Raw genomic sequence first — 26,390 nt, forward strand, 5'->3', positions numbered from 1 at the left:
AGAGGTTGGGGGGAGATGTCAGAGGAAGAAAGAACGGTTAGCACCTCTATGCCACAAACACAGCGTGGACTTGGTCCGCATGGCCGCGCAAGACACATGAGCGCCTTCTTGTTGCACTACCTCCAACATGACCCTCGTATTGTCAAAATTAGAAGTGATGATGACTACTGGCTTGCCACACTATTGGATCCCCGGTACAAGTCCAAATTTTGTGACATAATTCCAGCCATAGAAAGGGACGCACGTATGCAGGAGTATCAACAGAAGCTGTTACTCGATCTTAGCTCGGCTTTTCCACCAAACAACCGTGCAGGTGCAGGGAGGGAATCTCCCAGTTGTAACTTGACAAACATGGGACGGTCTCGTCATCTTCAACAGTCTACCCGTACCAGTAGCACCGTATCTGGTGCTGGTAACAGCAATTTTATGGAATCTTTTCATAATTTTTTTAGACCGTCCTTTGCAAGGCCACCAGAGACAACAAGTCTGACACATAGTCAACGGCTGGAGAGGATGATACAGGAGTATCTCCAAATGAACATCGATGCCATGACTTTGCAAATGGAGCCTTGCTCATTTTGGGCTTCAAATCTTGAAAAATGGCCAGAGCTCTCCACTTACGCCTTGGAGATTTTGTCATGTCCAGCTGCCAGCGTTGTCTCTGAACGTGTCTTCAGTGCTGCTGGGTGTGTGCTGACAGATAAGCGCACGCGTCTGTCCAGTGACAATGTGGACAGACTAACGTTCATCAAAATGAACAAGTCATGGCTCAACAAGGAATTTACTACCCCTGTGTCATCCTGGGGAGAGTAAATGCTTGTGGATTTGGAATGTGCTTGATGCAAATCAAAACATCCTGTTTGCAACTAGGGCACAAGTGCTGCCACTGATGGGGAGTATGTGTGGCCCAATTTTTGGAAAAAAAGGGAGACTCCGCTTGGAGTAACCCTTGATTGCTGTGTTTTTTATAAATGATCCAAGATGAACAGAGCTGGGATCAGGAAAGACTTTGCTACCTACCCCGGTGTCATCCTGGTGACGGTTAATTATGGCGTATTTTTGAATGTGCTTGATGCAAATCTAGCTGTGAAGTGTACAACTGGGGCACAACTGCTGCCACTGAAGGGGTGGGTGTGTGTAGGGCCCAATTTTTGGAAAAAAAGGGAGACTCCGCTTGGAGTAACCCTTGATTGCTGTGTTTTTTATAAATGATCCAAGATGAACAGAGCTGGGATCAGGAAAGACTTTGCTACCTACCCCGGTGTCATCCTGGGGACGTTTAATTATGGCGTATTTTTGAATGTGCTTGATGCAAATCTAGCTGTGAAGTGTACAACTGGGGCACAACTGCTGCCACTGAAGGGGTGGGTGTGTGTGTGGCCCAATTTTTGGAAAAAAGGGAGACTCCGCTTGGAGTCACCTTGCGGTGTTTTACATGATTTTAGAAGGGCGTGCTGTGTCTCCTCCTCTTTTTCCTTGTCCTGCTCTTTTGTTTTCGCATGAGTATATGTCCTTGTCACTTTCCCATATGTTTGTGTTGTGTTTTGAGTTGTTTGTCACCTTTTGGACACCTTTGAGGGTGTTTTCTAGGTGTTTTTATGTGTTTGTGAATGCCTGCCATTGTTTCCTATGCGGTTCGAGTTTGGTTCGTCGAACGTTGGACGAACCGAACTCGAACGGGACCTCCGTTCGGCGAACCGACCTCGAGCCGAACCGGGACCGGTTCGCTCATCTCTACCGAAGAGCAGAACAATCGTCTGTGGTGGTCAAATTGTTACACTCTATTATATCCGGCTGCTGTGCTCACACCTCTTGTGTCATTCTTCATTTTAAATTTTATTTTGCAATATTTGTGAGTTCTGAAAGCATAAAACCGTGAATAGCCAGTGTATAATAGTCATGTTTCAAACTAACCCCAGATGCCCATATGTCTATGGTGTTATGCCAATGTCCTGGTATACACCCCCCTTTAGTTGCTCCTATTGCGAACGTTTCCACTGACATTAGACAATCTTCTATTTTTCACAATGTGACAATTATACTGATGTCATATCCTCACGGCTTTCTTTACACAGATCCATCTTTTAGTATAATTACAGTGATTTTGATAATAATCTGATCCAGTCATTGTTACGCAGCCTCCTGATGTCCATGTCTTTATCTGGAACCTGAGGAACAAGAGAAGGAAGCAAGAGGAAATGATGAGAAATCAGTGATTATAAGGGAGGTCCAGACCCCGGTGATCAGATGTATCACACAGTAATGACCGGTGAGTGCTGGTGTCAGGAGTCACTTACAAGCTGCTGTTATATTGTTCTCCATCCACCCATCTCCAGACGTCTCCATCACGGTGAAGTCCGATCCAGTATGTGTTATCTCCCCATTTTTTGATAGATCTCTGTATAATCTCCTGTAACAAAGAAGAACATTCATCATATCAGATAATATCATCTAGTCCATATTATCCTTGTAAATGAGGCCAGTCATCTAGTCCTATATTATCCTTATATATGGGGCCGGTCATCTAGTCCTATGTTACCCTTATATATGGGGCCGGTCATCTAGTCCTATATTATCCTTATATATGGGGCCGGTCATCTAGTCCTATATTATCCTTATATATGGGGTCCATCATCTAGTCCTATATTATCCTTATATATGGGGCCGGTCATCTAGTCCTATATTATCCTTATATATGGGGCCGGTCATCTAGTCCTATATTATCCTTGTATATGGGGCCGGTCATCTAGTCCTATATTATCCTTATATATGGGGCCGGTCATCTAGTCCTATATTATCCTGTATATATGACCATAGACATCACACCTGTTGTTTCCGGTCCTTTATGACCAGTAGATCGGCTCCCATCATCTTACAATCCTCCCGGCTCTGGCTCCAGGTTCTGTCTGGTATATCTGAATAGTAATAACACTGATCTCCATGAAGACGCCAATCAGGAGGACACAGGAGACAACCTGAAATACAACAAACACAAAGTGCACACGTTTCCAGCTCATAATATATAATAAAAGAAAGAAAAAATAATACTTGTCAGGCACCATTCTTCACACTGCTAAAGCATCAGAGAGCGGAGAAATGTCTTTTCATGTGAGAACAGTGTGCACAGTAGAGTCACTGAGTACATTTCTCTCTCCTGCAGAGTGTAAGCTCTTTTGGGCAGCGGGGTTCTCTCTCTCTCTCTCTCTCCTGTATAATGTAAGTTTAGAACCCACGGGGCAAGGGGTTAAATATACTCGTCGCCGGGCTTGATGATGTCAGGTCTGGGGATGTAATGGGTGGCTCTGCCCGGTTCCGTGGCCCTGAGGCGTACAATAAAAGGGAAAGTTGGAAGGATGGTGGAGGATAGGGGTACTAGTTGGAGGTGAACATTGTCGTGATGCCACCTGTGGTATGGGGCCAGGGATTTGGACGCCGCTGCTGTCGCCATCCTACAGAGGTGATGGTAGCCCAGATGTTTTTGCTCTCCACAGGTGGAGCGGGCCCTGGGGGAGGATGATGAGGGGAGTAATAATGGCGGGCACTGAAGTGCGAGGCGCCGGCGCTGGCAAGGAAAAGCGGACACAGTCTCTGCGGGTCCAGGGTCTCTTTACTTACAGTCCTGGTCGTTACCCGGAAGATGCCGGTCACCGCCGTGGTGGGCCGCAGCCAATCCCGAATCTGTTAAAGGTCAGAACCGATACAGTGGATCCTTGCGTGCCTAAATGTGGATCCCCGTGGCTTGAAGCTTCTTGGGGACCCTGGTTCTTTGTAAGTGTCTTTTCCCCTCGTCCCGTATGCAGGTGCCGCGGTTCCGATGTGGGGCCTGCCTTTCAGCACAACCCCGGATCCTATATGGCACTGTCCTCCGGGATCTCTGTGGTGGCCGGAGGGAAGTGAAATCCCTCTGGCCCGCAGATTTTGATGAACAACCTGAAGTAATGTCCACCCTAGGTTTCTGCACCCTGCTGTGTGTACCGTAGAAACTCCTGTGTCCCACCGGAGAAACTGGTAAAATCGACTGTTCCTCACCTCTCCTGATGGAGAACTCTCTCTAACTGTTGTGTTGGCTCCTAACTCCCCCTGGTGGATGCCTGCCCCTCCCTTCCCAGGTTCCCGCCACTAGTGGGCTGGGGGCATCATGTGTGGTGGCATCCTATAGATCCAACCACGGTAGTAAACCCTCTCTGCCCAACTAGCCTGGTCCACGGTAAAGGAGGGGTCAACTGGCTGTTGTGTGTGAATGATGTGTGTGATGGAACCGGTACCGACCTCCTCCGTATTCAGGATGAATACTGCACCTTAAATGAGGTGCAGTACCCTGTGGCGACTGAAGCCTTAGGGATGCCACATAAGCTCTTATGGTCAGCGGGGTCCCCTCTCTCCTGTAGAGTGTAATCTCTTATGGTCAGTGGAGTCCTCTCGCTCTCTCTCTCTCTCCAGTAGAGTGTAAGCTCTTATGGTCAGCAGGGTTCCTCCCTTTCTTCTGTAGAGTATAACCTCTTGTGGTTAGCGGGGGTCCTTTCTCTCCAGTAGAGTGTAAGCTCTTATGGTTACCGGATTCTTCTCTCTCTCTCGTAGAGTGTAAGCTCTTATGGTCATCAGGGTCCTCTCTCTCCTGTATAATGTAAGCTCATATGGTAAGTGATGTCCTCTCCCCTGTAGAGTGTTAGCTCTTATGGTCAGCAAAGTCCTCTCTCTCTCTCCAGTATAATGTAAGCTCCTATGGTCAGTGGCGTCCTCTCTTTCTTTCTGTAGAATGTAAGCTTATGGTCAGCGGGGTCCTATCGCTATGCTGTAGAGTGTAAGCTCTTGTGGTTACCAGAGTCATCTCTCTCTTGTAGAATGTAAGCTCTTATGGTCAGCGCTGTCCTCTGTCCTGTAGAGTGTAAGTTCTTATGGTCAGCAGAGTTCTCCCTCTCTCTCCAGTATAATATAAGCTCTTATGGTCAGTGGGGTCCTCTTTTTCTTTTCTGTAGAGTCTAAAGCGGGGTTTACATGCTGCGACATCGCTAGCATCGGCTAGCGATGTTGAGCGCAATAGCACCCGCCCCTGTCGTACGTGCGATATTGTGTGATCGCTGCCGTAGCGAACATTATCGCTACGGCAGCATCACATGCACATACCTGCTCTGCGACGTCGTTCTGGCCGGCAAACCGCCTCCTTTCTAAGGAGGAAGTTCGTGCGGCGTCACAGCGACGTCACACGGCAGGCGTCCAATAGAAGTGGAGGGGAGGAGATGAGCGGTACGTAACATCCCGCCCACCTCCTTCCTTCCGCATTGCTGGTGGAGGCAGGTAAGGAGATGTTCGTCGCTCCTGCGGTGTCACACACAGCGATGTGTGGTGCCGCAGGAACGAGGAACAACATCGCTAATTAATAGAAACGATTTTTTGATTCAGGATGACCTCTCCGCGGCAAACGATTTTGCCCACTTTTGCGATCGTTTAAGGTCGCTCAAAAGTGTCACATACTGCGATATCGTTAATGACGCCGGATGTGCTTCACAAACACCGTGACCCCGACGATATTTCATTAACGATATCGTAGCGTGTAAAGCCCGCTTAAGATCTTATGGTCAGCAGTGTCCTCTCTTTCTTGTCTGTAGATTATAAGCTCTTAAGCCTGCTTTACACGTTACGATTTAGCATACGATATCGTATGCGATCGTAACCGCCCCATCGTATGTGCGGCACGTTCAATTTGTTGAACACGTCGCACAAACGAGTAACCCACTGTCACACGTACTTGCCCGTCCATACGACCTCGATGTGGGCGGTGAACATCCACTTCCTGAAGTGGGAGGGACGTTCGGCGTCACATCGACGTCACGCGGCAGCCGGCCAATAGAAGCGGAGGGGCGGAACTGAGCGGGACGTAAACATCCCACCCACCTCCTTCCTTCCGCATAGCCGGCGGGAGCCGCGGGACGCAGATAAGCTGCAGTTCATCGTTCCCGGGGTGTCACACACAGCAATGTGTGCTACCCCGGTTACGATGAACAACCTGACGTTCAATTTTTAGGAATTGAACGACGTGCATGCGATGAACGTTTTACCGTTCAATCGCACGTAGCTGTTACACGCTACAATGTAACTTACGATGCCGGATGTGCGTCACTGACGACGTGACCCCGCCAACACATTGTAAGATATATTGTAGTGTGTAAAGCACCCTTTATGGTCAGCGGCGGTCCTCCCTCTCTCTATCTGTCATCTCCTCCACATGTATATTCTGAGCAATTACAAGCTTCTAGTATCGAGGTTTCTGTAAATTTATTTGTCACAAATCAAATTCGAATTTCAAAAGATCTGCTTATCTCTAATTACATTTTATCAAAATTGTATTAGAGAACCCTTTTAAAGCAAATGATCTGTATCTGCAATTTACATTTTATAATTTAATTTTGCTTAAGTCAGTAATATATAATTCATCTTGTAATATATCTTATTATTACATGGAAGCTCTTCTGTATTCTAGGAATCCATGGATGTAATGAGAAAACCCTTTCATGAATAAGGTTTTTTTTTAATTTTCCTTTGACTTTAGTCTGTATTTGTGATAATAAGAGATGTAGCGTTACTTTATTGGTGGTTGGTTGATATAGCATCATATCTTTTCCTTTTGCTCAGGCAGGCGCTCATGTATTTCCTATGAGATTAGCCACGCTGCACAAATAGCGCAGGGTCCAGTGTACAGGAGACGCTTTCTACATCTGTGAGGTCTTTTATAACAGGTTTTAATACTCTCTTACTTTATCACTAAAGTAAGTTATCAGATCACTGCTTAATTTAAGCACTTTCTGAGCGATCACACAGATAATTTTTTACTCACCTGAAGAATTGTCAGTCTTCCCCATACAAAGCTCCTTAGATAATTCTTTCCTATATTTCTCTAGGTCCATGCGCTGATTACCTGAAGGAAACAAAGGGAACCTGAACATGGAAAAGTGAAAATAACTGTTCCTCAGTTGTTGTTACAAAGACTCAATAAAATAAAGTAATGTTCCATTGATAATATGAACAACATTTATGAACTCTTAAAGACAAAAACGTCTCTCTCTCCTGTAGAGTGCAAGCTCTTATGGGCAGCGGGGTTCTCTCTCTCTCCTGTATAATGTAAGTGTTGCATCCATGGGGCAAGGGGTTAAATATACTTGTTGCCAGACTTGATGATGTCAGATCTGGGGATCTCACGGGTGGCTCTGCCTGGTTCCGTGGACCCGAGGCGTACAATAAAAGAGAAGATTGGGAGGATAGGGGTAGTAGTTGGAGGTGAAAGTTGTCGTGATGCCACCTGCGGTACGCGGCCAGGGATTTAGCTGTCGCAGTCTTCTGAAGCTGATGGTTGTAGTGTGACGCCCTGGCCTATCAGGTCGTCACAGGGTATTGTGCAATCTGCCCTTCTGTGCAATATCCACCTCCTCCTTGGTTATGGGTTCCCAACTTATGGTGTTGCCAATACCAGCCAATCGAAATCCTAGGTACACTCTGCACCACACCCACCAGACACACCAGTGGACGGCCTAAGGGGAATAGGGTCGCCCACTTGGGGGGTTGGTAAGGGGAGGTCAGGAGTGTCAGGAGTAGGTCAGTGAAGTGTAGGAAGTAAAGGAGAGAGAAGGTCAGGAGCCAGGTTCCTTGGAAGTAACTAGGTGGCAGACGGTGGTCTGGGCCTAGTAGGAGCTGGACCCCCGGTTTCAGGGGGTCGTGACAAGGAACACGGAACTGTCGAGGAGGAGAGCCGGCAGCCTTGTACCATCACCGGGCTGGGACCAGGGCACGACGGGGTACGTGGACCCTAGGTCAGGGAGTAGTTTCAGGCAACCTGACAATTCACCCGACGAGGATGGAGCCTTCAAGATCCGCTCTCCACCCGCTCCAGAATTGGGATACTAGCGCAACGAGGGGGATAGGACTATCCACAAAAACGGTCCAGACAATCCCAAGCATGAACCCTGAGAGCAAGCTCCCACAGTTAGCCACACTGGGGAGCGGGACCCGACTAATTTTACACTATAGGGGCCAACTAGCAAGAGAACTCAGTGCCAAGGGAAAGGTCACAGATCATCGGGCAACACCAGTGAGAGCGGGACCCAAACTAGCTCCCCTCGGCGGCAGCGGTGTCCAGAACTTTGGTTTACCAAGTTGTCGTGTAAGCTTTATGGACTGAGTGAGTACGCAATTGACCCTTTCACCCCCAACGGCACTTCCCAACTACATCACCGAGTCTCGGGGCTTCCCCCCCCGTACCCGTGGAGGGTTGCAACACCTGGCTGCCCCCGTCATCACCCCGGGTACTCCCCAATGGCAGCGGTGGTACTCCACCTTACCACACACCACGGGTGGCATCACGAACTTTAACTATACAACCCCCTGTAAATATCCCCTTTATTTGAGTGGCCGCATGACCCCCCCCCCCCCTCCTTCCTATTTGGCACCCAGCGTCCCTTCGTGTGGCGCCACAGTGAGTATATATACTGTTTGTCTTGATTATGGTGGGAATCTTCCCAGTTATGTTATATGTACACGCAGGGCTATGGCACGGGGTGCTCTAGTGACATCTAGTGGACCCTCCTGATATTTCCATAGTAAAGGTGCCTTATCATTTAGCATGTCTAGCAGCTATATATTTGTGGGTTCTGTGACCTTGTTTGGGGCTTTTAAGTCCTGTATTATTCCTGTTTCACCCTTTACATGTGCACTTTTCTAAAATAAACTCTTTATATATAAAAATTATCTGGGCGTTTGGTCGTTTGTCCTCCTTTTGTTTTCTGTTAAATATTGCGACTAGCCCTTAAAAGTCCATATCTGCACAGTGGTAGTTTTTTCATATATCCACTAATCCTATGTACTATTCATGTACTGGGCAGCAGTATACTATCTACCATGTGTAGTAGGTTGTTGGTAATTAATTATAAGGAAAGGCGGACACAGTCTCTATGGGTTCAAGGTCTCTTTACTAACAGTCCTGGTTGTTACTGGAAGATGCCGGTCACCGCCGTGGTGGACCCCAGCCAATCCCAATCCGTTAGAGGTCTGAACCGATACAGTGGATCCTTGCGTGCCTAAATGTGGATCCCCATGGCTTGAAGCTTCTTGGGGACCCCGGTTCTTGGTAAGTGTCTTTTCCCCTCATCCCATATGCAGGTGCCGCAGTTTCGATGTGGGGCCTGCCTTTCAGCACAACCCCGGATCCTATATGGCACTGTGGTCCGGGATCTCTGTGGTGGCCGGAGAAACGTGAAATCTCTGGCCCGCAGATTTTGATGAACAACCTGAAGTAATGTCCACCTTAGGATTCTGCACACTGCTGTGTCTCGGTCCCAAGTGAGCAATGAAGCTCTCCTTTCGGCGACCGTAGAAACTCCTGTGTCCCATCGGAGTCACTGGTAAAACCGATTGCTCCTCACCTCTCCTAATGCAGAACTATCTCTAACTGTTGTGTTGGCTCCTAACTACCCCTGGTGGTTGCCCCTCCCTACCCAGTTCCCACCACTAGTGGCCTGGGGACCCCATGTGTGGTGGCATCCTATAGACCCAACCACGGTAGTGATCCCTCTCAACCCAACTAGCCCGGTCCACGGTAGAGGAGCAGGCAACTGACTGTTGTGTGTGAATGATGTGTGTGATGGAACCGGTACCGTCCTCCTCCGGATTCAAGATGAATACTGAACCTTAAATTGTTGGTATATGCAACAGATGAGGACTTCTTTGTATGTGTGAAGGAGGACTTTATGCTGATCTAACAGTAGATGGCGATGTTGTGTCAAGTTTCCTTACTCACTGTATTGTAAAAAGTCTTTTGTTTTCTTCCTGGTTTTAGTTTCTCTTTGTGATGCAATGCTGAATGACTGTGCATATTTTTACCTCATGTCCTCAGAAGTAAAGAGCTTGTTATCTCATGTAGTCTGCTCTGTGAACTTTCTTCTGCAACTGGGAAGCTAGAAGCTGTGCAACATAAATGAGGTGCAGTACCCTGTTGTGACTGAATCCTCAGGGACGCCACATAAGCTCTTATGATCAGTGGGGTCCTCTCTCTCTCCTGTAGAGTGTAAGCTCTTATGGTCAGTGGAGTCCTCTCTCTCTCTCCTGTAGAGTGTAAGCTCTTACGGTTAACAGGGTCCTCTCTCTCTCCTCTCCTGTAGAGTGTAAGCTCTTGTGGTTTGCGGGGTCCTCTCTCTCCAGTAGAGTGTAAGCTCTTATGGTCACCGCTGTCCTATCTCTAGTAGAGTGTAAGCTCTTATGGTCAGTGGGGTCCTCTCTCTCCTGTATAATGTAAGCTCTTATGGTCAGCTCTGTCCTCTCTCCAGTAGAGTGTAAGCTCTTATGGTCAGAAGAGTCCTCTTTCTCCAGTATAATGTAAGGTCTTATGGTCAGGGTGTCCTCTCTCTCTTTCTGTAGCGTGTAAGTTCTTATGGTCAGCGGGTTCCTATCTCTCTCTATGCTGTAGAGTGTAAGCTCTTGTGGTTAGCAGTGTCATCTCTCTCTTGTAGAATGTAAGCTCTTATGGTCAGTGGGGTCCTCTTTCTCTCTTCCGTAGAAAGTAAGATCTTATGGTCAGCAGCGTCCTCTCTTTCTTGTGTAGATTATAAGCTCTTATGGTCAGCGGCGGTTCTCCTTCTAGCTTTCATCTCCTCTACATGTATATCCTGAGCAATTACAAGCTTCTAGTATCGAGGGTTCTGTAAATGTATTTGTCACAAATCAAATTCAAATTTCAAAAGATCTGCTTATCTCTAATTACATTTTATCAAAATTGTATTAGAAAACCCTTTTAAAGCAAATGATCTGTATCTGTAATTTACATTTATGATTTAATTTTGCTTAAATCAGTAGTATATAATTCATACTGTAATATATCTTATTATTACATGGAAGCTCTTCTGTATTCTAGGAATCCATGGATGTAATGAGAAAACCCTTTCATGAATAAGTTTTTTTTAATTTTCCTTTGATTTTATTCCATATGTGTGATATGAGATGTAGCATTACTTTATCGGTAGTTGGCTGATGTAATATCACATTTACTTTATCTAATTTAAGTATTTTATGAGCGATCACAGATAATGTTTTACTCACCTGAAGAATTGTCAGTCTTCTCCATACAAAGCTCCTTAGATAATTCTTTCCTATATTTCTCTAGGTCCGTATGGTGATTAACTGGAAGAAACAAAGAGAACCTGAACATGAAAAAGTGAAAATGACTGCTTCTCAGTTGTTGTTACAAAGACTCAATAAAATAAAGTAATGTTCCATTGATAATATGAACATTTATGAACTCTTAAAGACAAAAACTTTCACCTACCAGAATTGTCAGTCTTGTTCTCCTGATTGTTATAATTTCTTATGTTGTTTTCTTTCTCCATGTGGTGATAAACTGAAAGAAATAAAATAAACCTGAGCATTAAAAGTGAGACTGTTTGTCATGGTCGTCTCTCTGCTGTCTTAGAGACTAGTGACAGCCTCAAGCGGGCTTTAAACGCAACGACATCGCTAACGAGATGTCGTTGGGGGTCACAGAATTCGTGACGCACATCCGGCCTCGTTAGCGACGTCGTTGTGTGTAAAACGCACGATGATCAAAATTACTCACCTAATCATTGATCGTTGACCGGTCCTTCTAATCCCGATTATCGTTGCTGTTGGATGCATGTTGTTCATGTGACAGCACACATCGCTATGTCTGACACCGCAGGAAGGAGGAACATCACCGTACCTGCGGCCACCAGCAATGAGGAAGGAAGGAGGTGGGCAGGATGTTCCACCCACTCATCTCCGCCCCTCCACTTCTATTGGGCGGCCTCTTAGTGACGCCGCTGTTACGCCGCACGAACTGCCCCCTTAGAAAGGAGGCGGTTCGCCAGCCACAGCGACGTCGCTAGGCAGGTAAGTATGTGTGACGGGTGTTAGCGATGTTGTGCGCCACAGGTACCGATTGGCCCGTGACGCACAACCGACGAGGGCAGGTGCGATCGGCAGTGACATCGCTAGCGATGTCGCTGTGTGTAAAGCCCGCTTTAGGACCGGAGCCTCGCATTTCCATCTTGACTCCTCATTTAAATGAGGTTTCCTTTCCTTTGGCGTCTCATGAGTTAATGTTAGTTTTTGTTACCAGCAGCTCTGAGCAGTGCAGGTCAGCTATAGCTGCTTTGAGCCCACACCAATTTAAGTCTAAATACTGGAGCTTTCCCAGCACTCCTTGCTGCTGTTAGAATTCATTCTACTCTGGCCATCCTGGTGGAAGGAACTGCTGAGGAATTTTCCTGTGCCCATCCCTCTGCTACTTTGGAGTCTGTCTGCTGCCGTGATGTTCGTTGTTTGTATCCTTCTGTTTATCCCCCTGTCTGTCTTACTTTACCTTGTGTCTAGTTAGTGCACTGGTGGGGTACAGTGAACCTCACTGACCCTTCACTAGCCAGAGCATCTATAGTGTCTTCTCAGGGTTTCAGGTTCCTGTTCAGCTACAATTGCGGAGACTGTATAGGGACTGGCTAGGAAAGTAGGGTCAGCTGCAAGTGAGGACAGGAGGTGTCCCACCTACCCCTCTCACTAGTTCCAGGGCCCCCCGCTGTTATTGTGTCCCCCTTGTTTGTTGAGTTTTTATAGTGCATCAGACGCCCGTCAGTCTGAACGCATGTATCATGTGATACATATGGACATCTCCTACTCCATGGGTGACAATGTTTGTCTGGTGTCACAATGACTCTTTAAACTGTTATGTGAACAGCTTATAGGCAATTAGCAAAACACTTCCGGGGCACGGTGGGCGGAGTTTTTAAAAAAATTCTTTTGGGGGGGCAGTTTGTATATGTACACTACATCTGATCACGCTGATTTTACCCCAAATGTGAGCCGATCAAACACTAAACATGGCTCACACAGGACTGAGCATCAGTCATACCCAAGCACAGCGCTGCTCGCATGAGTGGTTCATACTCGTCACTCACTCGAACCTCGAACCTGAACCTTTGTTTTTTTTTAAGTCGGTTTCACAACCTAAACCTCGAACCTCAGGTTCGCTCATTCCTATTTGCAAGCTAAAACCCGGAGCCTTCCAGCAATGATGTCAGCAACACCCCCATTGCTGTTTGAGCTGCTCATAGAGTAAAAGTGATGGCAGCCGCCAATGGAGACAGATGGAACAAGACTGCACCCAGGTAAATATGGGACAGAATCGTACCTATCAATTCATTTTTTTTCTTAAATAATTAGTGCAGGACAATATTTGAAATTGAACTATATATCTTTTGGGAGGAAAGTGACATCTTCCTCACAATCCAGCAGCCTGTAATTCCTCAAAACTCTGCACAAGGTTCTTTATAAATGTTCCTAAACCTAACTCAAAAATATGTCTATAGTAGAACAGTAGATTATAGACAAGAACAATGGGAGGAGGGGGAGGAGTAAGATGCAATGGTGAGATTGTTCGCTGAGAGAGGGGAGGAGGAGGGATTACAGTACAGAGACTGTGTGCTGAGAAAGGGGAGAAGAAGGGATCATGTTACAGAGGCTGTGTAATGTGAGAAAGGAGTAAGAGGGATCATGTTACAGAGACTGTGTGCTTTGAGAAGTGAGGAGACGGGACCATGTTACAGAGGTTGTGCGCTGTGAGAGGGGAGGAGGAGGGATCACATTACAGAGACTGTGCGCTGTGTGAGGGGAGGAGGAGGGATAATGTTATAGAGACTGTTCACTGTTAGAGGGAAGGAGGAGGGATTACATTACAGATACTGTGCTCTGTGAGAAGGGAGGAGGAGGAATCATGTTACAGAGACTATGTACTTTGAAAGGGAAGGAGGAGGGATCACAATATAGAGACTGTGCGCTGTGAGAGGGGAGGAGGAAGGATCACATTACAGAGACTGTGCACTCTGAAAGGGAAGGAGGAGGGGTTACAATACAGAGATTGTGCACTGTGAGAGGGGAGAAGAGATCATATTACAGTTTTTCAAAGTCAGCCTGTGTACGAGTCAGATAGGAGGAGGAGTAGGGCAGACTTCACTAGGATTAGAGAATGAGCATTATCTGCATAATAACATGTGTATATGGTAGTTCTTGTCAATCAAAGCTTCATAATTGCAGAACACTCAGATTCTGAAAGTGAAAATAATAAAATCTGACAATCTCCCTTCCATAAACCAGGCAGGAAAAAAATACACGAAGATCAGACAAACTTTTTGAAGATGAGACACACTTTTTGTTTGTGACATTTCCAAGAAACAAATAGAAATCCATTGGGTAAAAATGGAGCACAAAGTGCAAGTTATCTGAAGGACATGTAGCGCCCCTGAGATCCTCAGGGCAGTACAGGGAACTGCATCCTCTTGGGGATGCAGGACCTACCACCTGGGACCTGGAGTATCAGTGCCTTTTCCATCCAAACACAATCTAAATCCTAGTTCTCCACTACACACTGGGCATAGAGGGTTAAACACGTAAGGGGATGGTCACCATGGGAACGAGCCCCTGGGTATAGCCAGCCTGGTGGGAGGGGTCAGTCAGTCAGTGGGAGCCAGAGGAGAGTGAAGCACACAGAAGAGGTGTGCGGATGTGCCTGAGCTCGGTCCGTGTAACGGTGACCCTGGGGACACAGGAGAGAGGTCACCAGGACGGGTACCGAGTTACCGCTGGGACAGGAGCACGCACGGGGCACAGGGCCCTAGGTCAAGCGCAAGTTTTAGACTGTTTGGCAATTACCTGCCCGGTGAGGACACCTTCATGTACTTCACCGAACCAAGTAATCCAAAAGCATCAGCAGTAAACTAGGATCGGGGTTCGAACACTTTCCTCCCCGCAGGGTCCGCACTGCCTGCCGTACGGAGAAGGAGACTGTACCCCAAAAGGGACAGTCGGGGTCCCCAAACACTCCATGCTACGGGGACTCAATCTACAGAGAGTGCCTTGGACAGAGCAACCTGGGTCACTACATTGGCACTGATACTCCTGGGACCTGAACCAGCAAGCCGAGGGTCCACAGTGAGTAGAGACTGTTGAAGACAACCTGGTGTGGTCGCCATTATTGCCCCTACTACATCTTCCAAGCACAGCCCTACCTGCGGTACTCCCACTACCATCAGCCCTGGGAGTACCTACATTCAGCAGCGGCGGTTCTCCATCATTAACCGCAACCTGCAGGTGGCGTCACATGACAAAAACTCTTATCTCCCCTGTAATTACCCCCCCATTAACAAAAGGGGCCCAGAGCACGGACCAGGCAACGGCCACCAGAGTGACATTCCCATTTGTTACCGCCCGGGACCGAGTACCCTCTTCTCTGGGCGCTACAGACATTTATAAAAGCTGCTGTGCCAAGAATCGTGAGTGCTCTCAGTAATACCGTGCATAGCGATAAAATCAGTCTATAAGAGTTGTCATACATACCAAGTGCTTCAGTCATGCGGACGAGAATAATCATGACTCCTAAGACAACAGTGACAATCAGAACTTTCCAGAAAGGCGTCCAGATCTTCTGCTTATCTGTAAGAATGAGGAAAAAATGTAATCCTTATGAAATCTGTGGTGCTGGACTCACAGTTACATTGCTCATTACTGCTATATAATGTCCTCCATGCTATTGCTGCTTTTCTGAGCTTGTGCTTTATGGGCACAAGGGAGCAGGAATCCCTCATGTCTGTGTTATGGAAAAAGAAGCAATCATCAGTATAGGCCCCGTCACACGCTACGATATATCTAACGATATGTCGTCGGGGTCACGGATTCTGTGACACACATCAGGCATCGTTAGAGATGTCGTAGAGTGTGACACCTCCGAATGACTGTTAACGAGCAAAAATACTCACCTTATCGTTGCTCGTTGACACATTGTTCATTTTAATAATGTCGTTCCTCCTTCTGCGCGCCGGTTGTTCGTCGTTCCTGAGACAGCACACATCGCTACGTGTGACACCCCGGGAACAACGAACACAGCTTACCTGCGTCCCACCGACAATGTGGAAGGAAGGAGGTGGGCGGGATGTTACATTCCGCTAATCTCCGCCCCTCCGCTTCTATTGGGCAGCCGCTGTGTGACGTCGCTGTGACGCCGAGCGTCCCTCCCCCTTCAAGAAGAAGATGTTCGCTGCCCACAGCGACGTCGTAAGGGAGGTAAGTACGTGTGACGGGGGTTAACGACATTGTGCGCCACGGGCAACGAATTGCCCGTGACGCACAAACGACGGGGGCGGGTGCGATCGCTCATGCGATCGCACGATATATCGAAGCGTGTGACGGGGCCTTTAGTCTCCACCCAAGAAAAACTTATACTGCACCCAGCAGTTAGAATCCCTTCTTGAAGTGTGATATACATGTACATTACACCCTAGATGTAGATGTATGAAGATGGCTGATGAGCCAAGCCCTTACATACCCAGCAGATGCCAAATGTGTGATACAGCCGCCATGTGCCTGTTACAGTAGTGACCAGAGCTGTCAGACATTTTTTTGTCATCGCAATTTTGCACAAAATGCAATACCAGGTGATCAAAACGTAGCATCTGCGCAAAAATGGAACCATTAAAAACATCAGCTTGAGACACAAAAAATAAACTATGATTGAGCCCGGTATCCCAAAAAATGAGAATGCTACGGGTCGCGGAAAATTGCTCAAAAACTGTGCCACTTTTTTAACAAACTTCTGAATTTTTTTAACCCCTTAGATAAAAGTAAATCTATATGTGTTTAGTGTCTATGAACTCGTACCGACCTCAGGCATCACACTCACACATCAGTTTTACAATATAGTGAACACGGTGAATAAACTACACCAAAAACAATTGCAGTTTCTTTGCAATTTTTCCATACTTGGAATTTTTTTTGCCGTTTTCCAGTACACTATATGGTAAAACTTATGGTTTCATTTAAAAGTAAAACTCATAACGCAAAAAAAAAAGCCGTCATATGGCAAGATTGACAGAAAAATAAAAAAATTACGGCTCTTCGAAAAGGGGAGTAAAAAAGCCCACCAAAAAAATGGAAAATCACCAATGAAAATCAAAGCCCTCATATTGCTTTGTTGATGGAAAGGTTAAAAAATAGTTTCCTGTTCTTAAATGAATGGGAGGAAAAAAAGAGTTCAAAACTCTAAATTGTCCTTGGATAAAGAGTTTAAAACAGCACGCTGATAAACATGTGGAGAACCATCTACAAATCGAATATAATGGGTGATATATTTTGGATCCAACAGCGAGAATACATGATTTCTCTGATGACATGTGATCGTCAGCAATAGTATGTAGGATGCAGGACACCGAAAAAATATCTACTGTATTTCAAATACTACATAGCAGAGAGATCTGGATTTACAAGACTGAAACCAACCACGAACTATTGAATGAACTGACAAAAGGCTGACTTGTAACATTAAAGAACTGGTGAGTGATACAAATATGAAGGGTAAGAACTAGTGATGAGTGAGCTCTCAAATGCTTGAGTGCTTGTTACTTGACTTGAGCAGGTCGGACACTTGGACAGGCTTGTCTTGCGTACTGAGCATAATAGAAGACAATGGGAAGCTCGAGCATTTTTCCGGAAACTGTGTTTCTCATCTCCCGCGTGGGAAGTCAAGCAAGATACTCAATCGAGTGCCAAGTCTTTCGAGCACCCTGATTCTCATTTGAGTTTCAAGCAGTGCCGAGCACGCTCACTCATCACTCGTCAGAACATCTAATGAACTTTTATATAGATGATTGAATAGCTGTTTCGATTTGTTTTCTATCTGTCAACATTGCCTTGAACATCCCCATCCTTTCCCTCCATAATTTCCGATTGGCCTGACTTCCAATCTCTGTTTATCCGATCCTCGTACATTAAAAGTCCAACTTGTATAATGTTACCTTGAACTTAGCTAAGAAGCATCAACCTTTGCACATCTTTATCAGATTAGTTAAGAAGTAGACTTTCTCTTTTCATCCTCACTAGCTAGACGAAGAACCCAAAAAGAAACGCATTGCTAACTCTTTTAACCACAAGGCTTAGTGCTTAGTATATCTTTTCATTTGTCGTAAAAACTCCATGTTTTTGTATATTTTTTTAGATTGTACTAAAGAATAAAAATAAATAAGTTTTTTGTTAACATACCTGTTGTCTCCATGTATTTAAAAAGTTCAGTGTAATTCTCTGTGTGCTGTAAATGTTCTGGTCCTTCTCAGCGTAGTGACTGTGGTCTATCGGTCAGTGTGGTCTATCGGCCTGCTCTTCCTGTGTAAGGTCTCAGAATAACATGGTGCTACACAGGATATCTGAGAAGTGGTCAAAGACCATGTTGCACCCTTAAAAACCAGTGACGCTCACTGAGCACAATGTTTTAAGTGGCTTAAAGGGAACCTGTCATGTCGGGGGGTTTTTTTATATTAAACCACATGTAATGTGTTTTAAATGATGCAATGTGCATCACTAACATGGTTTAAAAAAATAAATTCCAAGTATTTATCTTAAAAAAAGACTTTATATGTTTTTGTTAATACAGTACATACCTGAGGTTTCAGTCATAGGGGTGGCACATTTGTTGGGTTCAGTCACTGTCACTAAAGTTCAGGCATAATTCTTTTTTGAACTTAGTCACACCCTCAGCATTGTAATTGATTACACCAGAGATTCTTCACACCACTTCTCTGCTGAACTCCACCCATTATGGTCACATAGTCATGACATCACCCCGGGTCCTTCACCACCACTGCTCTGCTGAACACCCATTATGGTCACATAGTCATGACATCATCACAGGTCCTTCACCACTACTTCTCTGCTGAACTCCACCCATTATGGTCACATAGTCGTGACATCACCATAGGTCTTTCACCACTTCTCTACTGAACTCCACCCATTATGGTCACATAGTCGTGACATCATCACAGGTCCTTCACCACCACTTCTCTGCTGAACTCCACCCATTATGGTCACATAGTTGTGACATCATCATGGGTCCTTCACGACTACTACTCTGCTGAACTCCACCCATTATGGTCACATAGTCGTGACATCACCCCGGGTCCTTCACCACCACTTCTCTGCTGAACTCCACCCATTATGGTCACATAGTCGTGACATCATCACAGGTCCTTCACCACCACTTCTCTGCTGAACTCTACTCATTATGGTCACATAGTCGTGACATCACCACAGGTCCTTCACCACCATTTCTCTGCTGAACTCTACTCATTATGGTCACATAGTAATGGCAGCACCCCAGGTCCTTCACCACCACTTCTCTGCTGAACACCACCCATTATGGTCACATAGTCGTGACGTCACCACAGGTCCTCCACCACCACTTCTCTGCTGAATTCCACCCATCATGGTCACATAGTCGTGTCATCACCACAGGTCCTTCTCCACCTCTTCTCCTCTGCTGAGCTCTGCCCATTATGGTCACATTTGCCTCTTTATACATAAGGGTCCTCTTAAAGGAAAATAGCTAGGAGGACACTGGCACTCGGATATTTGCACATCTGGAGGTGGGCACAGAGAGCATCACTCACACATAAAACTACAATACAACTTGTGATGATGATATATTATATTAAGTGTAATGTTTTCCTGACCTCCACCACACATTAGAACGAGGTAGGTGGACAAACCCTTTCAATTCTTTTAATTAACTAATTACAAAATCGTACCAAAGCCGGATCTGATTTCAGATGAGCTTAAAGGCTTTATTCACTTTCACACAGAATTTTTTTATTGTTTGGCCGTGATTTTTTAACTATGCTGGTTATCACAAATAAGTCAAGACAAGAGAGAAAATTGATCCCCAGATGATCAAGTTTGAGTCTAATTTTCTAATATTTGTGGTTCCATGCAAAGTCCAACACTTTGAGGTCGTAACAAAAACAAATTTGCTCGGCACAGTTTCTCACACGGCTGAAGCATCAGAGAGCGGCTAATGAATTGTGTTAAAATAGCAATAAAAAAGTACAATTCTGCAATGCTTTTTTTATTTTTTTTATTTACAGCGTTCATTTTACCATAAAATTGACCTGACATGATCACTCTCCAGGTAAGCATGAATACACAGATACCAAACAATCATGTATTATTGTGACGCCCTGGCCAGGCCAGGTAGTCACAATTAGGCCCCTGCACTACACCGTTCCCCCACTAGGTGACACACAGCCAACCATTAAACCCTAGTCACCCCCCCCCCTTAGGGAAAGACAGACACACCACTGGGCTTGACCAGGCGGTTGGGACACGCCCACCCAGGGGTCTAGACAGCCCGGGGTGGGAAAGTAGACAGTTCATTCCAGAGTTGAGTGTTGAAGTTCAAGTCTGGAGAGGAGTGTGGGCTGGAGCTAAGTGTAGCTCCAGCAGGAGAACCCAAATTGAATGATACCAGGGTAGGAGCCCTGGTGCCACTGGCTAGGAGGCAGATGGTGGTCTCCGTCAGCAGGAGCCGGGAAGACGGCTCGGTGGAATCGAGGTGGACCGGGAAAGGGTTGTAGCCCGCCGGTACCGACCTGGGGAACCGACCCGGAAACCGGAGCACAAAGGGGGGTACTCGGACCCTGAAGCCAGAAACCGGAATCAAGCGGACTGGTTAATAAACTGATTGAGGCCAGGATTATAGGTCCTGTCCAACCCAAAATCCCTCATAGAAGACAACAGCCCACCGATTCGGGATAAGAGGTCACCGGCAGGGCCCATAGATCCCACGGGCAAGCGTCTGCGGGCACGGCTCCTTAGGCCACATCCAGCCGGGAGAGGACTCCTGAAGTTTCACACTAAGGAAGTCCACCTTACACAAACAGTGCAGGAGAAGGATAGAGACCACCAGCCGGGTGGGGGACTAGAACGCAGCCGGCTGCGGGCACCGACCACCATCACCTTGGCTTACCAGAGACTTGTGTGTTTTACTAACAGTGAGTACACCAGCACCCCCTGTGGTCGCCATCCTCCTGCATCAAGCCATCGGGTCCCGGGGCCACCATCCCTGCCCACAGATGGGTTAACAACTTGCTGCACAACATCTCCCCAGGTGCCCCGTCACAGCAGCAGTGGTGTCCTACCTCACCACACACTGTGGGTGGCGTCACGAACTTAATATGGCCCAGCCTTTACATATACGTCTCCCCATTTATTCGGCATGTCCGCGAGACCCCTGGGTCCGGAGACCCTCGAGTCACCAGTCCCTGAAGGTCCGGATCCGAGCAGCGGCGGCTGCTGGCACGGGGACGGCACATTATTAATACTTTTTTTTTTTTTGCTTGTGTCACGACTTTCCGAGAGCAAGGGCTTTTTTGTGCCCTGAACCAATATTTTTACTAATTTTTATTTAATTTAATTTTAATTTTAATTTTTATATATCATTTTGGGACATATACGATGTTTGGATCGCCTGTTATCATATTAACTTAATTAATAATTAAGTTAATCCGGGTGTTTTGATTTTATTTCTCTTTGTGCTGCTAATCTGCTGATCAGATTTATTTATTTTAGATTTTGATAGATCAGAAACTTCCAAAAACAGCGATACCAAATGTGTGTATTTTTCAGTTTTTTATTTGTTAATTTTTAATTGGATATATAAGGGTGATTTAAACCTTTATATATATATATATATATATATATATATATTGTGAGGTAGCGTGGTCGGCTGCGCAGCAGAAGACACGGGATCCAGGCATTAAGGTTCACAGCACACGGTTTAATGTCCAAACAAAAGTCCACAACAATATACATGTGCCTCTCCAGCAGAGAACTCAGGGAGTTCTGTTCACTCCCTCACACCCGGCACACCTGCCCTTGTTCCTGTTTCCATTTAACCCTTCCTTCAGCCTGTAGGGAAACAGCATTAACCCTAGAGTGGATTTACTTTCTATCATGGAGTGAGCACAACCGGGGCGAGACATACCGGCCGTCATAGATAACCCCGGTCACAGTCTCACATACCCCCCCCCCTCAGTTCAAGCGTGCGGGGTTGAACTCCCGCCATCAAACACGGTCCACGGGACAAGGCATCGGCGTTGCCCTGCAACCCACCGGCCCTATGTTCAACCGTAAACCGGAAGTTCTGCAGAGAAAGGAACCACCGGGTAACCCGGGCATTCCGTTCCTTGGCGGACCTCATCCAGACCAGTGGAGAGTGATCCGTCACCAAGCGAAACTGCCGTCCCAGCAGGTATTAGCGTAGGGACTCCAAGGCCCACTTGATCGCCAGGCACTCCTTCTCCACTATGCTATAATTCCGCTCGGGAGGGGTGAGCTTCCTACTTAAGAAGGTGACGGGGTGTTCCTCCCCCTGAACCACCTGAGACAACACTGCCCCCAGGCCGACCTCTGAGGCGTCAGTCTGTACTATGAACTCCTTCCGGAAATCAGGGTGTACGAGAACGGGCTGTCCGCACAGGACCCCCTTCAGGGCCCGGAAGGAGTCCTCGGCCTGCGGAGTCCAGCGCACCATGACGGACTTCTTGCCTTTGAGAAGGTCCGTCAAGGGGGCTGATAGTCCTGCAAAATCCTTTACAAACCTCCTGTAGTACCCCACGATACCCAGGAAGGCCCTAACCTGCTTCGTGGTCAGGGGTCTAGGCCACTTCTGGATCGCCTCAACCTTGTTAATTTGGGGCTTAATCACTCCTTGGCCTATCACGTAGCCCAAGTAGCGGGCTTCCGTGAGTCCCAACGCACATTTCTTGGGATTGGCTGTCAATCCGGCTGTTCGAAGCGCGTCCACCACCGCTTGTACCTGTTCCAAGTGGGTCTGCCAATCGGAGCTGTAAATAATGATGTCATCAAGGTACGCTGATGCATACGCCTGGTGGGGTTCCAGCACTAAGTCCATCAACCTCTGGAACGTGGCCGGAGCGCCATGTAACCCAAAAGGCAAGACAACATAGTGGAAGAGACCCTCCGGCGTAACAAAAGCGGTTTTCTCCTTGGTGGACTCCATCAGTGGCACCTGCCAGTACCCCTTGGTCAGGTCGAGCGTGGTAAAATACCGCGCCTGTCCCAGCCTATCAATCAGCTCATCCACCCTGGGCATGGGGTAGAGATCGAACTTGGATATTTCGTTCAATCTCCTAAAGTCATTGCAGAACCTTAAGGAGTCATCGGGTTTTGGTATTAGGACAATCGGACTAGCCCATTCACTCCGGGATTTTTCGATGACCCCCAGGCGTAACATTGTCTTTACTTCCTCCGATATGGCTTGTCGTCGAGCCTCCGGTACCCGGTATGACTTCAGGCGTACCTTCAGGTGGGGCTCGGTGACAATATCATGTTGTATCAGACTGGTCCTACCGGGCAGCTCGGAGAAGACATCGAGGTTCTGCTGAACCAACCGTCTGGCCTCTCGCCTCTGAGTCTTGGTGAGGGCTTCTCCAATCCTTACTTTCGGTTCGTCCTCTCCGGAGGTCGCTGGAGCCGGAGGTGAACGACCCGAAGAGGAGGGAGATGGGGAAAAAACAGCCATCAGGCTTTCCCGTTCCTGCCAAGGTTTTAATAGGTTGACATGGTATATTTGTTCAGGTTTCCGCCTACCGGGCTGCAATACTTTATAGTTAACCACCCCGACTCTTTCCTTTATCTCGTAGGGGCCTTGCCACTGAGCCAGGAATTTACTCTCCGCCGTGGGGATTAATACCAACACCCGATCCCCGGGTTTAAAGGTCCGCACGGTGGCTTGTCTATTGTAGCGGCCGCTTTGCGCGGCCTGAGCCTCCTGTAAATGGTCCTTCACAATTGGCATGACCGCGCTTATGCGGTTCTGCATACCCAAAATGTGTTCAATCACACTTTTATGGGGGGTGGGCTCTTGCTCCCATGTTTCCTTTGCCAGGTCCAACAATCCCCGGGGATGTCGCCCGTATAACAATTCAAAAGGCGAAAACCCCGTGGATGCCTGTGGCACCTCTCGTATGGCAAACATCAAATAGGGAAGCATCATATCCCAGTCTTTCCCGTCTTTGGAGATCACCCTTTTGAGCATGGTTTTCAGGGTTTTATTGAAACGCTCGACTAAACCGTCCGTTTGAGGATGATACACAGACGTACGCAACTGCTTGATCTGGAGTAGCCGCCATAGCTCTTTGGTCACTTTAGACATGAATGGGGTCCCCTGATCCGTAAGGATCTCCTTGGGCAACCCCACCCGGCAGAACACAGCAAACAACTCCCGAGCTATAAGCTTTGCTGCAGTATGTCTGAGAGGTATCGCCTCGGGATACCGGGTGGCATAGTCAACAATCACTAGGATGTGTTGGTGCCCTCGAGGGGCCCCACCAGATCCATCCCTATCCGTTCAAAAGGGACTTCTATAATGGGTAACGGTACCAACGGACTGCGAAAATGGGTCAGGGGTGCGGTAAGCTGACACTCCGGGCAGGTTTCGCAGAACCGTTTTACCTCCCCAAAGACTCCGGGCCAATAGAACCTTTGCAATATTCGCTCCTGCGTTTTCTTGACCCCTAGGTGGCCACTCATCAGGTGTTTATGAGCCAAGTCGAGGACCCGCCGACGATGCGGCTGGGGCACCACCAACTGCTCTACCCCCACGCCCCGTATTTCATCTACCCGGTAGAGTAAAACCTGCTTAAGAGCGAAATGGGGGTACCTTACCTGGGCACCGGGCAGCTGTGCCACCCCGTCAATTACTGTCACCCGACTCCGGGCATGTATTAATGTAGGGTCCTGGAGTTGGGCAGTCCCAAACGTATCCGGGGACGCCTCCAACTCCGGGATGGGTTCGACCGTCTCAGCCTCTCCTGCCAATACCTCTAGGGGCGACCTATCGGGTTCACATTCTGTCCCTATCATGGGGACCCCTACGGCAGGTGTCCCGGATTCAGGATTGTAGGGCTCAGGTCCCGGACTGACCAATATCTGAGGAGACTTAGGGGGTCCCTTCCATAAAGTCCAAAAATAGGGCAGATCCCTTCCTAGGATCACGTCATAGGGAAGAGTGTTAAGAAGTCCCACCTCATGTTGCACCTGACCGCAAGGTGCTGTGATGGTGACAATCCCTGTGGGATAGTCTCGGCGGTCCCCATGTATGCAAACCACCCCCACGGTACGTCCTGTGGCCTTTACTTTAGCCCTCAAGGTGGATCGCACAAGGGTCACTAAGCTTCCGGAATCCAACAATCCTGTAACCGGACATCCATTCACCTGTATTTGGCACAAGTGGGGCTCCGTCTCTGGGGAGACCAGGTCAGCGGTACACACCACCTGAGCATACATTGAACCCCGCCGGGTAACCCCACAATCCATGGGCTCCGTGGTGAGTGGACACTGGGCTTCCATATGTCCCACCCGCTGGCATCGCCAACATCTAATGGGGACGGAAACCCCCTTGACGGGTTGTCGTTTAGGGTACAGAACCTTCCGGACCTCAGGAATGGCGGCCGCGGCCTCAGACGGGACGGTAGGGGACTCCTGCACCGTTGTCAGCGGTGGGTCCTTGGCCCTAGGCTTGGAGGGGCCGGACCGACGGGCGGTATGCAAAGTCTCAGTGTCCCGTATCAAGTCCTGCGTAGCCACATGCCGCTCTACCAGGGACACTAATTGGTCGAGGGTACTCGGGTCACCCTGTCCTACCCACCGTTGAACGGTGACGGGTAAAGTGCGCACAAAACGATCCACTACTACCCTTTCCACCATTTGTGCCGGGCTCAGAGTGTCAGGCTGCAACCACTTTTTTACAAGATGCAACAAGTCATAGGCCTGGGAGCGTACGGGTTTGGCTTCCTCATAGAACCACTGATTTACCCGCTGAGCCCGTACATAGGTATTCACCCCCAACCGAGCCAGTATTTCGGCTTTCAGGGTCACATAGTCAATGGCGTCCTCGGTACAGAGTTCCAGGTACGCTTTTTGGGGTTCCCCCGTCAGATAGGGTGACAATACCTCAGCCCACTGGGGGGTCGGCTGCTTTTCCCACTCGGCCACCCGCTCAAACACCGCCAGGAACGCTTCCACATCATCCCCCGGGGTCATCTTTTGCAACGCTTGTCTCACCGCTTTCCGGACGCTGCCGTCGTCACCCGGTCCCGGGGTTGTTGCTGCCGGTCCGGCCCGGATCGACTTGGCCAGGAGAACCATCTGTTCTTGATGTCTTTGTTCCTGCAATTGCAAGGCTTGCTGCTGACGTGCATTGGCCTGAACCAGCTGTTCTTGGTGCCTTGTGTCCTGCCCTTGCAAGGATTGCTGCTGACGTTCCAACGCCCGGAGCAGGTGTGCATTGGTCTGTTGCTGCTGTGCATTAGCCTGAGCCAGCTGCTTTAGTATGTCCTCCATGGCGTCACCGGGTTTGGGCTGTAGTATAGCCGCTCGAATCCAGGACATGTGCTACTGGGTCACCAGGGATGGATGCTACACCTCACCGGCTGGCATGCCCACCGATTCTCCACCATATGTGAGGTAGCGTGGTCGGCTGCGCAGCAGAAGACACGGGATCC

At 47.8% G+C, this 26,390-nt stretch overlaps 1 protein-coding gene across 1 annotated transcript; it reads right to left on the minus strand.

The window, feature by feature from the left end:
- Nucleotides 1–2,047: 2,047 nt before the first annotated feature.
- LOC142312591 (C-type lectin domain family 7 member A-like) lies at nucleotides 2,048–17,491 on the minus strand. The gene is made up of 6 exons (XM_075351583.1): nucleotides 17,440–17,491; nucleotides 15,359–15,477; nucleotides 11,080–11,167; nucleotides 2,827–2,975; nucleotides 2,298–2,410; nucleotides 2,048–2,168 (listed from the first exon to the last, which is right to left on the minus strand). Exons 1-6 carry the CDS (start codon nucleotides 17,489–17,491, stop codon nucleotides 2,048–2,050), a joined length of 642 nt encoding a protein of 213 aa, XP_075207698.1.
- Nucleotides 17,492–26,390: the final 8,899 nt, after the last annotated feature.

Source organism: Anomaloglossus baeobatrachus, chromosome 5 (genome assembly GCF_048569485.1).
Source record: "Anomaloglossus baeobatrachus isolate aAnoBae1 chromosome 5, aAnoBae1.hap1, whole genome shotgun sequence".
In the NCBI taxonomy this organism is placed as follows: domain Eukaryota; kingdom Metazoa; phylum Chordata; class Amphibia; order Anura; family Aromobatidae; genus Anomaloglossus; species Anomaloglossus baeobatrachus.

Bases quoted from the DNA above. Each gene is read 5' to 3' on its own strand.
- LOC142312591 (XM_075351583.1), bottom strand. From the start codon at position 17,491: ATGCTCAGTACGCAAGACAAGCCTGTCCAAGTGTCCGACCTGCTCAAG. The intron at 11,168-15,358 runs CTGATTTTATCG...TTCTCTTTGTTT, and splicing joins TGTATGACAACTCTTATAGA to CTTCCAGTTAATCACCATAC. The intron at 2,169-2,297 runs GTAAGTGACTCC...CTTGTTCCTCAG, and splicing joins GAACAATATAACAGCAGCTT to GTTCCAGATAAAGACATGGA.